General features: G+C 42.9%; 2 protein-coding genes across 5 annotated transcripts in view; one reads left to right on the plus strand and one right to left on the minus strand.

Moving 5' to 3' along the window:
- Positions 1-896: 896 nt before the first annotated feature.
- Positions 897-14,963, minus strand: part of rpp25l (ribonuclease P/MRP 25 subunit-like) — a 110,609-nt gene continuing 96,542 nt past the window's right edge. For 2 of the 3 annotated variants that reach the window (XM_063486643.1, XM_063486642.1), the window contains one exon: positions 897-1,856. In XM_063486643.1, the coding sequence (XP_063342713.1) occupies positions 1,200-1,856 (657 nt within the window). In that variant the 3' untranslated portion in view covers positions 897-1,199. Of the gene's footprint in view, positions 1,857-3,323; positions 3,425-3,519; positions 3,815-14,963 lie in introns of those variants that run through there. The other variant, XM_063486641.1, reaches the window with a different exon arrangement.
- LOC134635876 (collagen alpha-6(VI) chain-like) overlaps positions 7,615-14,963 on the plus strand; it is a 62,129-nt gene continuing 54,780 nt past the window's right edge. For both annotated transcript variants that reach the window (XM_063485512.1, XM_063485513.1), the window contains exon 1: positions 7,615-7,684. The gene's annotated coding sequence lies outside the window, so the exon portion shown is untranslated. The remainder of the gene's footprint in view (positions 7,685-14,963) is intronic.

The raw sequence follows: 14,963 nt of genomic DNA on the forward strand, positions 1-14,963 counted from the left end.
TGCATCTCCTCAGGGGGACGGATCAGTAAATCTAGTGCAGAGTCCACAACACATGCTGTGTTTTTCTCACTTCCTGCAGATGCTTATTATTATACTTATTGAAAATCCTAAAATCATCTGTTTTGTAAGGTTTCAATCACTGAACAAAATATGTGTGCGACCTGGGCTGACTGCGGGCTCAAACATCCGAAGCACTGACTGAACTCAGTTTTCTCTGGAAATCCAAGTAATGAAGTCCAATAAAAACAGCTCCCTGTGAGAGCCAGTTTGATGTGAGCGCTGACATTTTGTGGGTTCAGCACTTACAGTGTGTGTGTGAGTTGGCAGGGAACCGTTGTTAAAGACGCAGCGATCGAGCAGCTCGTCTCCAGTCAGTCAGCCTCACATGTCTGAACGCTCTCGTGTGACACACACAGCTACACGCTAACGTGGCGCTAATGTGGAAGCTCCACACTGAGAGCAAAGAGAGCTCAAACACAACAAACCTAAGCAGACACTTGATTTTTAAAGAAAGGCTAAGTAGCTAAAGCTATCCAGAGCTCAGCAGCCTCGGTACGAGCAAAGGATCAAAACAGTTAGGGAGGGTGGCCGTCAGGTAAAGGTGAGCTGCATGCAGAAAAGCTGCATCGCTAATGTTTAGCAAAGCGGCATCATTCTGAAATGTGGCCCCAGCTCTGCACACACAGCAGGGCCTCCTCTCCATCTCTTATCACATTATTCAGATGGTCGCTAATCAAAAGCAAATCAAGTGCAAATAAATTCAGTCGTGATCCCAGAAACTGAAATTAAAGGGAGAAAATAAACCTGGTTTTACCACTTTTATCATCCACAAACAAACTTTTTCTTCTTGTAAATAAAATAAGAGTCACTTTAATTACAGACGGATGTTTTTTCTGGTTTTTGAAGCATGTTTTTATTTTACAAACAGCAAAGTTCACTCTGAGAAACACTCGTCTCCTGCTTTCTTATCAGCTCACACACAAATTAAACTCGGGGACTCTGAAACTTAAAAAGCTGATTTAACTCTGTGGGAGCTCCGGTGTGAGGTCATCTTCTCAGACGTGTTCAGTTTCCACCAAACCGGCTCTTCTTAGACTCAAACGGACCCAAACTCCCCGTGATGAGAGCAGCGTCTCCGGCTACGACCTTTCAGGAGGGCAACGTTTCCGAGCTCCAAGCAACTGCTTCAGAAATCCTAATCAACTCTGTCCTTTGGCCGCCTCTCTCGACCGACCGCTCTGACGGCCGGATCCTTTCCCTCTGCCGCCGCCTCCTCCTCGCTTCCTCCTGTGTCCAGGTCTCTGCCCGCTGAACCCTCCGCCCTCCTCCCTGTTGGCCGCCTGTGCCCACAGGGCATCGTAGTGGCCCGGCGCCTGGTACCCCGGCTGGTTGGAGTCCAGCGGCTCTCTGGAAAGGAGGATCCAGATGACGGGCAGGCTCCTGCTGACCGTGAGGCTGTCGAGGCCGGCGGCGGGCTCCAGCGGCTCCCACACCTCCTCCACGGTGCCGTACAGGAGCTTGGTGAGTTGGTGCAGCCCCTTCACACGCCGCTTCACGACCTCCGCGCACGTGATGGCTTTGGAGACGCCCTTCCCGCTCGCGGTGAAGACGACCTGTCTGCAGAGCGGCCTGCCCGGGGCCTCCTGCGGTGCTTCTACGCCGCCTTCCTCAGGTTGAGGTCGTACCTCCTCGTCAGCCGCTCGGGCTTTGGCCTCCATGCGGCTCAGAGTGTAGCGCAGCAGGTTGCGGATCTTGCTGCCATCTTTGACGTGGATCTCCGGCGTGTCCGAGGCGAGGCCGGGGAACGGACAGACGCACGGCTGCTCCACGGTGTGAGCTTTGCGGTAGTTCTCCATCTGCAGAAACACAGACGACAGACAGACGTTACACCGACCGCCGTGCTGCAGTCACTGTGACGGAGGCCGGCCCTGCAGCCAAGCGTGGGCCCGAGTGCAGAGCGATCTCTGTGCTCGCCGTCTAAACTTAAAGCACTTTTAGCTGAGGATTTATTTATTTTCAGATATGAGATTAAAGTATGCATTTCATACTGGACATCAACGCCACTTGTTTTGCACAATATCCAACTGCTGACCTCTGTATATGTTATATATGTATGCACACACACACATATGTATATAAACATACTCAGTAATGTGCATACATTCTATATTTGTACATATATTTATTCTCATAATTCTCAGATTCCCATTCTTATATTTTGCACACCTCTGTTGCGTGTGAAGCTTGCACATGTACATGTGCTGTACCAGTAATGTGATGTGACAATAAAATTTTATTGTCACAAGAAGACTTTATCTGACATCTCACTCACCCTCAGAGACCCAGGTTACATATAATAACCTGACAGGTGTGGTGCTTTGTTGTGCACTTTGAAGGGTGGGCCTGTTTTGCCTAAAGTCTAACAAATATGTTTGTTTGTCCCTTGCTGGCTTGAGCGAGTTCAGGCACTATTTAAACTTGCAGACCTTACATCAGCGCCAACAATCCCGGTGTCACACATCCAAAGCTTTATTTTAGGAAAAGCGATTGCAATCCAGCACATCCTCCCAGAGAAGTCACCATCTTACCCTCCTTCCTGCTTCAAATAAACTTTATTTATACAGCAATCATTAAAGAAATAACCGTGCCTTCTGTAAGTGACAGCTCTGAACAGTGACAAAGGTCTGACAGAGCTCCTGCTGCTGTGACCCGAGGAGCAGACAGTTTCTATCTTCCTGTCTGTGTTTCAGAACCTACTCTGCGGGTGGCTGTGGCTCAGGTGGTAGAGCAGATCAGCTACTGATCGTAAGGTTGGTGGTTCGATCCTTGGCTTCCCCAGTCTGCATGCCAAATATCCTTGGGCAAGATACTAACCCCGAGTTGCCCTCCGATGCATTCATCGGAGTATGAATGCAGTTTAGGTTGCACTTGAGTTCAGAAGTGCTTGTATGAGTGGGTGTGAATGAGGCATGTTGTATAGAGCGCTTTGAGTACTCCGGGAGAGTAGAAAAGCACTATATAAGAATCAGTCCATTTACTCAACACGTTTTCCAAGCAGCTCCTCCACCCGAGTGTCCCATCTCCTGCATCACCAGGTGGAGGTTTCCTCACTGGCAGCAGGGTCGCTGCTGCTCAGACTGGATCATAGAGCTGATGCTAAGTGAGGACCCGTGCCAGACTTTAATTTGATGAATAGTTTCACTGATAGGTTAGTCTGCAGATTGGTACTTTTAAAGCGGAAAACAGAGAAAAATAACAATGATGTGACATCATTAGAAACAACCTGACAAAGTCATACAGAGCTGCAGGGATAAGAAACACACCTGTGGGGTCTGCACGGAGCTCATCGGGGCACACAGCACGGACGCGGAGACTCAGTGCAGCCACATTTTCACCAGGTCCGGTAAAAGCAGCAGGGCTCCTTCTGTGTAGATAAGGGAGAGTTCGCGCTTATTGAGCAAACGATAAGAGAAGTTCAGCCATGAACCAGTTTGTTTCTGTTAGAGCGAAGCTTTAAACCTGTCAGAGGTTTTCACGGAGACCGGCGCGATGACTTCAAGCTGTTTTTGCGCCCTGACGCTGGAGCCGAGCCGAGGACACTAAACTTCCCTCGGTGTGGCCGCTCAACTTTCCCGACACGCACTGCGGCTGCTCCACTAGCTTAGCACCGCGGCGTTAGCTACAATGCTCCGAGCTAACCGGGGAAGCTAACGGAGACAAACCGCCTTCATTCACAGTCAACGTTACACGTTTATAGCTTGCCGTAGTCTTCTCTCACACTACCGCATGTTTACTTCAGCTGCACCGCTTTACTCTACCGTAACACGATACGAACTGTCGTAAACTGCTGTGACTGACTGCAGGTTTCCAACCTCATAAACAGGACATTTGCATAATGACCGTGAGCTCAGTTCCTTGATCAGTGATATGCAAATTGTCATGACCATTGATCAACAACCACTGATCAAAGACCATTGTGCAAATGTCCTGTTTATAAGGTTGGAAAGCTGCAGTCAGCTGAGACTGAAGACGTCACCTGGACGATTGTCCCACTGAAAGCATCCAGGTGAACAGAATCAGCCTTTTAGGATTTACCTGGATGATGGAACATGCATTTATTAGACGAGTTTGCTCCAAGCGTTCCAGTCTGGGCCCATCAGCGACCAACACGGAGAAAGAGAAGCTTTCATTAAAGTTTGTCAGCCAGTGAATTGTTACATATTTTACATGTTACTAATGTCGTAATTTAGCTCTGCAGTTCAGATTTTTGTACAAACATTTAATTTTATGAGAGAAAACGTGAACATTTGTTGCACAGTGTTGTACATGTTCCTCACACTCTGAACCACTGCACATATAATTATAACTATAATAATAAATGTGCTACACATGAGAGCCCTGTGACAGCCTGCTGACCCTGCCTCTCACCCTGTTCACACAGAATTTCCTCAGAAAACAAATGTTCTCCTTCCAACATGAATTCTCCCCATCCTGCTCTCTGTCTCACACACACTCACACATGCGCACACACACACACGCGCGCACGCACACACACACACGCACGCACGCACACACACGCACGCACGCACGCACGCACGCACGCACACACACACACAGTACCCTTACCCTGTTTGAAATTATTCATGTTTAACTCTTTAGTTTCCTTTTGCTCATTAAATCTCTGTGAGTTGCTTTGGAGCAAACGTGCAAAGCAACTGAGCTTCAACTGCTTTTTACATAATACGTTTGTAGACTGTTTGTTTGCTCTGCAGTGTTACACATTAACATAGACGAGGGGTTCGGGAACATTACAGTTAGCAGTCCCAATCAGAACCATAAGGGAAAATCTGAGTGAGTGGGACTGCAGAAGCTTTGTGAAGCCTTGGAGCAGCTTTTGTTTTGGACAGCAGCCTCGCTGTGATGATCCCAGTGTGGAATTCATCTGGATTCATTCTGCTTTTGTTCAGGCAGAATTTCTGCAGAATTTCCTCAGAAAACAAATATTCTCCTTCCAACATGAACTCTTGCCATCCAGCCCTCTTTCTCTCACACACACAGGGTTTTCTTTCCACTGTGAGCAGGATCAGAGCAGACATGTGTCTTTAGTCTTCAGCATCTCTTAGTTTTGCCAAATAGGAGGTTAGAGTGCAAAGTTTAGGTGCAGAACTTTCAGGACTGCCTTAAACCTGCAGTCTGTCTAATGGCCAGCAGGTGGAGACAGGTGATGTAACGATAGCATTTTAATAAAGAACACAAGGACCGAGCACAGACTCAGACCACGAGAACATTCACAGAGAGGAGCGGGTGGGCACGTCGAGATGTCAAAGTCTGAATTCAGTTGTGTCGCTTGAAAACTAGACGAGGAATAGAAGCTAAAGCGGGTCCGAAGCGACCGCGTCCCGTAGCTGTAACGATGAGGTGAAGGTGGAGAGGAAACGTCGGGGACACGGAGGATGAGTTACAGATGTGCTGCTGCAGCTGGAAGACACGCCTACTGGGATCAACATCTGCACACAGGGGAGGGAGAGAGTGGGACAAACAGGCAAAGGGAAAGGAGGAGCTCTGGATTCATGGGAATGTGACACAGAAGCCTTTTTGCTTTCTTTTATTCTCTTAATGAGAAGATTGTCTTTCTGAGGTTTTCAACAAAAGTCATCGTGAACTGAAAGAATCTGACATCATGGCCGCCTTAAAAGTTTTTTTAGACATTTTTTAGATATTTGTTTGTCTTTGTGCTGTGTTATTAGCTTACAGACGGGTTGCATACTGTTCTCTATATTTCAGCCACGATATTGCACTTTGCACAAAACACACAATGCTAATTGGCCACTCCGTGATTTCTGTCAGATACAGATTTTAATGTTAGACAAAGATGAGCTGAGTAAACACAAAGTGTAGTTTTAAGGGGAAAAGTAATCCAAAGCTACCTGCTCCTGTGTGGAACAGTAACGCCCTGTTTCAATAATGAATTCATGTGATTGTGTTTTGTTGCAAAGCTGAGTTCAGGTTCACTGCCACACTCAGGCCTGACAAAGATCTCAGACAGCAGCACATCACAGCACCATCAACAGCCTGACAGGGTCACAGAGACGTTTCTAAAGCTGTGAGACTCCAGTGAACCACGGTGGAGTCGTTACCCACACATGGAGAAAACCCGGAATAATCCTGGAATGATCACCGGAGCGACCTGCCGACCAAAACGACGACTCATCCAGGAGGTCGCGGTGGCGGTAGTGTGACGGTCTGAATTCTGCTCTCTACCAGAAAACCCTGAAGGAGGATGTCCGCCCATCAGGAGATAATAATGATCTTTCCTGGACTTCAATCAGACTGAGATGCTTTGGCATGTTTTGTCTGTTGAACTGACAGAAAACAGGGTACCAAAGCTTTCTTCTGTTTAAAACAGAGCTTCAAAGTGTTCTTGGTCCCTGAGAATTTCATGTGGACTCCTTGTTTCTAAAACATTTATGAGGGCTCCAAATGCTGTAAGAATCCGGTCTTTATTGATGACGTGATGAGTCCTGCTTCCGGCCCAAATGACTCTGTGTTTAATAAGGCTGTTGTGTTTTTAACATGTTTGAATGTTTTGTATCTATTTAATCTGAACAAGCCCCTAAAAACAGTCAGTGATCACTGTCAGCCTCTCTCAGTTTTTACCACCACTGTTCATTTTAAAGCTCAGTTTTAAACCCTTCTGCTGTAACTGCAGCCCAGCCCATGCAGCAGTATATTAATGACTAACCTCGTATTGTGGATGGATTATCTCAGTTGTTCTCCTGACTGAAGTTTGGTCCGTTTACAGCATCCTGCCATGCGATTGCATTTGTCTCTAACCATCAGGAACCCTCACGTTAACTTTTATCGAGTGGAAAAAAGTTAGCGTTCATCCTCCAGCTTCACTGTTTATGCTAACATAGCTGTGTCGCTAGCGATCACGTAGCACATCATTATATAGCAGCTAGCCCAACTTCAGTAACCCTACAAACGTCACTGCTGTTTAGTTTCCTGTCTTCATTTATGTTGGAAGTGATAGCAGAGCTGTACGTTTGAATGTTTCAGAAATCTCTCAGTCAGAACATGCTATATCATGTTTAGGTGGAAGCTAGCGAGCTAACTTCCTGCTAACTTCTAACTCTGTTCAACTTCATAAATCCTGTTTTCATGGATGCCTGGATGTTAAACTTAATTGTTACACCTGGTAAAGCAGCAACGCTGATCATTTTATTAAAGATGAAAGAATTTAGACAGTTTTTCAACTCTCAGTGATGCTGCAGTGTTCGTTTGACTTTGGGACCTGAAGCAGAGTTTGGGCCCAGACACAGCTAACAACGTCAGACTTAAAGACTGGATGATGCACAGTAAGAAGCTCAGAGAAGCCAGCAGTTAGAAACTCTTCAGCAAGACTTTAACAGACTCTGAGATGGTTTGAAGCTCTGCTGCTGGAGCCACATCCAGCTAAAAGCACACAGATGCTTCAGTGTGACCAGAAAATCCTTTTGATTCATAAGTGAAACATGTAAATCCACCTCTAATGAGGAAGATGACGGGAGGAGCCAGAGGAGGTGCCACCCTTCCTCCTCCACCCCCGCCATCGCCCCTCTCCTCCTCTAAAAGCAGCCCTGAGCTGCAGCTCTGGATCAGCTGTGTTTGGTTGCAGAGGTGCTGATGCTGCTGCAGCAGAGCTGTAAGTGGGTTCATGTCTTTCTCTCTTTAATCTTGTGCAGTCAGAGAAAATGTGCAGATTTTTCTGGGTCAATTTGGGAAGTTTGGGATTTCCTGTTGTGTCAGAGAGGAAATGATTTCAGCTTTAAAGAGACGTCTTGCATGCACAGTTTACCGTCTGTCTCCTCCTGAAATATCACCTGATGATGTCTGATCACAGGTCAGTTTTGTTGTGATCCCAGCTGTGATTTTCATTCTTCTTTGGAATCAGATGTTGTGAAAGCAGCTGCTTGTCTGCTGAGACTTTTAGTGAAGCTCAAACTACAGACTGAGCTGCAGCAGCTCACGGTGTGTCAGAGCGGACCGGGCATTAACGCTTCAGCCCAAAAAGACGAGCGTGGTTCTTACCTTGGCACGCCTATGCAGCCGCCTCCTCAGATTGGGATTCATTTAAAATGTGCTGCTTGATGAATGTTGCTTGGATGGACTGACACTGCTGACTCAGATCACTGGAGCAGCAGCTTTTTATAGTTCGTAGATTCAGATCAGTATTGAGCATGTTTTCAGATCTGCCCACTTCAGTGTAGATCAGGGGTGTCAAAGTCCAGTTCTCGAGGGCTGCTGTCCTGCAACTTTTCCATGTGTCGCTGCTGCAACACGCCTGAATAAAATCAGTAGATCATCAGCAAGACTCTTTAGAACTTGACTGCATGCTGAGGTGCAATTCAGCCATTTGATTCATGTTACAGCAGCTCATGAGTGAATGAACACGGTGCAATAAAAGTACATTTTTCCAAACACTTACATTTAATTAAATTAACCTGAGTAGGGTTGCAACGTCAGCATGCAGTCAGGTTCTACAGAGTCTTGGTAATGACTTACTAATTGTATTCAGGTGTGTTGCAGCAGGGACACATGGGCTGTGTCCCAATTCAGGGTATGCACGCTTGAAGTACGCACACTACGCGTACTACGGACGGTGCGTACTATAAGTACGGGAAGTGCGGAAGTGAGAGGCTTGTGAAATGGGACGGTCTAGCCTTCGTCGCGCTGTTCAGGTTGCCTAGCAACCATGATACTAACCGCGAGAAACGTGTCATACAGCTTTGTGTGACAGAAATGAAGGAGAAAATATGTTTTGTTGGTCCTTCATTTTTGTCATGATATCACTTTGATTAGTTGAGTATCTGAGGCTGAGACCACAGGACTGTAAAACATGATACACTGTAAAATCTAATTAGTTCCCAGAACTCAAAAAAATTATGGAAACTCGTTGCCTCAAAAAAATTGAGTAAAGCTTAGCTAAAAATGACTAAGTTAGGACAACTTATTTATTTTGAGTACTCTGTACAAGCTCATTTGTTCCCAGAACTCAAAAAAATTGGATCAAGTTTACGTAAGATGACCAAGTTAGGGCAACTTACTCATTTTGAGTACACTGTACAGCCTTGTTAGTTCCCAGAACTCAAAAAAATTATGGAAACTCGTTGCCTCAAAAAAACTAAGTAAAGCTTACTTAAGATGACTGTTAGGACAACTTATACATTGCAAGTCTGCAGTATTAAGAATAACTTGATATTTCTGACTTTCTGACAATACTAATTATTTACCTACTGACAAACATTTCAAGTTCAACTAAATGAAAAAACAATTTGTGGTAACCTGAATATGATTAAAAATAATTAACAACACTTTTTGTAATGATGTTAAAATGAGCCCAACTTTTATTTTCAAACACAACAAAGTACAACAGCCAACATACTGGACACTGTTCTGCTGAACAACAAACAATTATATTGCCATCACTGTTATAATCTTACAATGAAACAAAGTCTCAGATGTAATTATTCTGAAAATAAGTTTAGGCCTACCACAAGTTTGTTTTGTACTTACTTATATAATCACAATAAAATATTTGTTGTTCTGTCACAAGTGCAGTCTCTGATTTAAACAACACATTTGTTTTCCATTCCAACACATGAGCTGGAATGTTGTAATATTTTAAGGATGGCTTGTTTCCAGTCCAGGCATTACTGCCTGAATGACTGTCATGGATCGAGGTGATCCAAATGTAGGTGCAGAAGAAAGTCTTTAACTTCCCTTAAGCACAGTGGCTGTGGATGTGGGTTGGAGATGCAATGAGCTTGAACCTGCAGGCGACCATCTTCACTGACCACACCATCTGTGACGGAGGACTCATCTCTCCTGGTGTCCTGCAAGCAAACAATCATATTTTTTGGAACATGAACTTAATTGCTTTCTTAAAACATTTTTTTCTGCTTTTGGTATAAAACAGACTCCAATTTAGACAATCTCAGGCTCCCTCCCCACCGGAGAGGTGACATTCAATGTCCCACTTGTCAGTCTGGATAGCCGTGACCACCACCCGACACACAATAATGTCATGAAAGCATCATTTTAAAAAGGGCTATGCAAACATGGGCAATAACTTTCATTCTAATGATGTGCAAAATGATTTTGGGCACAAAACACATTTTGCTTTTAGAAAACTTGCAGACTTCACTATATACAGTGTAGACCCTCTAAACTAAGTTTGGGGGATGTGATCTTTCAAGAAATGCAGACCAAACTGTTGTTGTTTGTTTACTTACACAGCATGTCTTGTAGAATTAACTGGAGTCACAGCAACAGCACAGTGCAGTCATATCTCAAGTCTAATAACAGAAGACAGGAAAAGATCAGTGAAGAAACAACTTCCCCAAACCAAAGCACAAACAAAACAATAAGTAAAACAGGCTGATCTAAAGTATGATTAAAGTTCAGCCTGATTAATATAAATGTCACTGACAGTTGCTAATATATTGGAAAACCAAAATACTTACCACTGAGTTGATGTCTTTCTGTCCAGCAGCAGGACTGCTGGTCCCGAGCCTCAAAGACAGTAAGAAGAAAGCAGAGGGAGAAAAAACAGAACATTTTTCAGAAACTGATTTGATCCTTAATGGCTGTGCAATCATTGTAACATAGAGTTTGCTTATGTTGTTAAATAAAGGCTAGATTTGACATTAATAGATGCCACAGATGTTCAAAAGCTGCCACAAAGCATGAAAAAATGGACGTCTCCGAAAACGTCGGAGCATTTTTGCAAATATGTGATGTCTTGATAAATCGAGCAGATATTTGAACTTTACACAGCTACATTCTCGCCTGAAAATATCTTAAAAGTTTATTTTGTGACCCAGAAAAAGTAATAAGTTTTTCAGCGGCGCTCCTCCGCCATTGCCGCGCTTACAAGTACGCACAGGCTCCGACAACCGTGGCCGACAAATGCGATCCTCCTTTTCCCCAGACTACCCTTTCTGGGTCACAAAATAACCTTTTGAGATATTTTCAGGCGAGAATGTAGCTGTGTAATGCTCAAATATCTACTTAATTTATCAAAATATCACATATTTGCAGAAGTGCTTCCACGTTTTCGGAGAGCTCTGTTATGAGGTCAAGGCTTGATAGAGTCCGCGAGCACAGCTAACTCCTGGCATATTGTTTTCAACCCCCCTGCGGTCTTTTACTACTCAGGTTAAACATGATATATATATTTAGTTAGTTAGTTAGTTATGGCTATGGATTGAAAATACCCCCCACACCCCACCCCACCCCTAACGGCTGCACCTCCCGAAGAATTTTGTCTGGGCTCTTATCTCACTTTTTTATTTCAAACAATCAACAGAAAATTTCACAGACATAGTTTTATGTAAGGTTTTTAAGGCTGTGGTGTTAATTTTTAAGTAACATGAGCCCAGCGGCAGCAGCAACGCTAGGCTAACACTAACTAGCTAGCAAGATTAGAAACCTGGTGCTAAACTAAGAGAAGCCACAAAATCAGTTCGAATAAGAGTAAACATTTACTCACCAAGTCAGTAAAGATCCCCAGCAATGACAACAATAATATCTCCAGGTTTGCTCAATATATTCCATAACAAATGCTGGCGCCATGAACATGCGGACTGATCCGGGAGGGAGGAGGACGGTAGTCACGTGGCATTTTCAAAACACATCTTTCATCCTTCCGCCCTGAGAAGCAAAACTTCCAGCTTACTTAGTTTTTCTAAGTTAAGACAACTCAAATAAATGGAGTTTATCAGCGTTTTTGCATAAAAAGTACTGGTAACGTATTTAAATCGAGTTCTGATAACAAATTGATAAAAATTGAGTTCAGCCTATTTAATATTTTTAATTAAACACAATATTACATTTTACAGTGTAGTTGGGCTTCATTTCTGTACTGAACAGTCATTTAAGATTAGTTAGTAAATAACAATCAGCTAATGTTGTTCATGAGACTAAAATCATCTCACTGTGGTAATGTAAATATAATATGGCCAATATTATATGTATTGTCAGAATATTATGATATATGATATATATTGGATATATTACAGCAGTGAGCTTGAACTCTGTCAAAGATTCAAGTTGCAGTTATTTATATTTCCTATCACCTTAAATCTTCACTCAAAGACAAGTACCTGTGACAGTGTATATATAGATGTATTATACATAAGAGACAAATATTGTCCGTGTAATATGTTGGCATTATTACATTTGGCTCAATGCTTACATATATGTGTAAAAAGGAAAATGTACGAGCTGTGAAAACTGTTTCTGATCGAATGAAGAGTAGATTGATATATTAAATATTCTTTTATTGGGTGAGAAAATCAGACCATGTCATAACTGCTTTAAGTCATACAGAATAGATATCAGAGCCTTAAACAGGCTGACTTCTGCTAAATGGGTCAAACTGGGCAGAAAGTATACAAACACATAACATCCTTATAGAATATGATGTAACACTATAGATCAACTTACCTCAGAATATATAAAGCATATAAACAACTAGAAAGTGCATTTTCTGAAGAAACTGCAGTGTGAATGCTTGAATCTGAATGTATGCACTGAAATGAATTAATTGCTGAATTTAAGTTAAAAATTTTGAATGACATGAAAAATACAGAAATTGTCGCCTGAAAACAAAAGTGCTGAACTGCTAAAAGCTAAAATCCACAGAGAAGAAGTTGGAAAATAGCTGAAAGGTTTTTCAATAAAAATGAGAAAGGAAAATTCAGAGTCAAAAAACCTCTGAATGAATATTAAAAGTTCATATGCGTTGAATAACTGAATGACTAAAATGTGAACCCTCCACTTGGATCCACACAGTTTAAAAAGTTTGTATCTATGAGCTTTGAAAGACACGGTGTTGGAAAGAGAAGAACGATGGCGACGTTTTGAGGGTAAAATGATGGCTGTAGAGCAAACACTGTGGACACAGCAGCAGTTTAAAGAGAAGTGTTTAAGATGAATCTTGGCACAGTGAGAGACAGAGCTCGTTAGGCAGGCAGGTGTGAGCCTGGTTGCTATAGTGACTGCACCCAATGGCTCAGTACACACGCACACAGACATGCACCTCACTTTTGCTGCTTAAAATGAACAGAAAAGTCAGGTCGAAACAAATCGCTCCCAAATGAAAAGTACAGGTCCTATTGACAAAATTCTTTCACCGTGAGCGCCAGCAATGTCTAGTCTACCTAATTCTCAGTTTTCATGCTTGTGGAGTTTATTATATGGACGTGGTGACAGTGTAAAGACAGCCTGTACTTCTGGTTTTCAAACGAACCTTCTGAGCCATTTTAACATTAGAGTCTATGGAGGAGTTGGAGGGAGTAGGCTGTGCATTGGTGACATTTATGAAAGAACCATAAGACCTAGTACAATAGTAAACACATTGGATGAAAGAGGACAGCGATGGCTACGTTTTGAGGGTAAAATCATACCTGTAGACCAAACACCGTGGACACAGCAGCAGTTTTAAAAAATATTTTAAGATTAATTTTCGACCTGCTTCCACTCTAGCAGTTGAGCTGTCTCACTCTAGCGGCAACATTCCGTCCCATACACACCCATTATAAACTCTGAAACGGCTGAAAAAACATCATGAAACTTAATCTGGAACTGAAGAAAAAGTATAATAGATATTGAAAAGATAAATACAAGTTGAATAGTTGAATGTCTTGTCTTCGTTTTAAAGTTTGAATGGTGGCTCTATGTCAATGTATGTGGAAGTAGTAGGAGTTTAAAAATGAGTAAGTTGAATGAGGATTTGAAGGGTCTCCCCATTGAAATACATGGGAAATTTTTGTTGAAAAAAGTTAAATAAAATTAAAAATATAAATGTTAAAAATGAGAAAAATAGAAGCAGTCGTGTCCAAAAGAAGAGGAATCTAACGGTGTTTGAATGGTTTTTCTAAGTTGAACGGTTTTGAAGGAGTAGGACTACAAAAAACGTACGGAATCTATAATAATAATAATAAAATAGAATAAAGATTACAACAACAATACTGTGAATGCTTTTACAAGCATTCACACTAATTACAGCAATATGATGCAACAAACACAGCAGTGCTACTAATCCAAAATACTCAAAGCTTCATAGAACTGAAACAAACATTTATTTTTAGCTCCATTCTGCTGCTGATACATACTTTAGGTTTCTGAATATTAAACTTGTTGCTGCCTTTCATAGTGTGTAACTTGAAGGCCCTGAGTACTTTCTCCCACACTGAAAACACTGGGATGATAACATTATTTGAACATTACCTAATAAGACTGATTCAGGACAGACAATTAGTTATTTTAAACTTTCCTAGCAGTCCTTCACAAACAGGGAACAGTCTGTCTATTCTCTCCATCTGTCAGCTGCTGCTGGCTCTTCCTCCTCCTCTTCCTCACACACTGCTGAGTTTGTCCTGGTGGATCATCAGGGGTGCAAAGCCTCACAGATGATGTGCAGCAGTGGGTCCCTCAGTCTGTCCTCACTCTGGACACTTGCAGTTGTCACACATGGAAATCAAATGTGTGATAAGCTGCAGGATTCAAACACAAGTGTAACTTATAAATACATGTTCATACTTTTATTCCACAATCAGAGAGAAAGAAACAGAGAGAGAGTGCAGGACAGACAGACAGGTGACAGTCTCAGGTGTATACACTGCTACAAAACAGCACAAGAGAAGGAGGATTTAGTGTTTGTGTTATTACGAGTGCTAAACAAGAAGAGTTCCCAGATGGTACAGTGGACACATGTGTGACTCCTGTGATTAAAGCATCTTTCTTTCAGCTTAACGAGTGAACCGTCAGCTCGTTCAAACACACGTTAAAGTCCGTTTGGCTCGACACCACCGAACAGAGGCAGCAATATAACATAGCTAACATTAACAGTGCAGTGAATCCTGCTTGTGCCGTGATCAGGACTGCAAACCGAGCAGCATCACTGACTTTCAGCTTGT

Source organism: Pelmatolapia mariae, linkage group LG10_11 (genome assembly GCF_036321145.2).
Source record: "Pelmatolapia mariae isolate MD_Pm_ZW linkage group LG10_11, Pm_UMD_F_2, whole genome shotgun sequence".
NCBI classification, from domain to species: domain Eukaryota; kingdom Metazoa; phylum Chordata; class Actinopteri; order Cichliformes; family Cichlidae; genus Pelmatolapia; species Pelmatolapia mariae.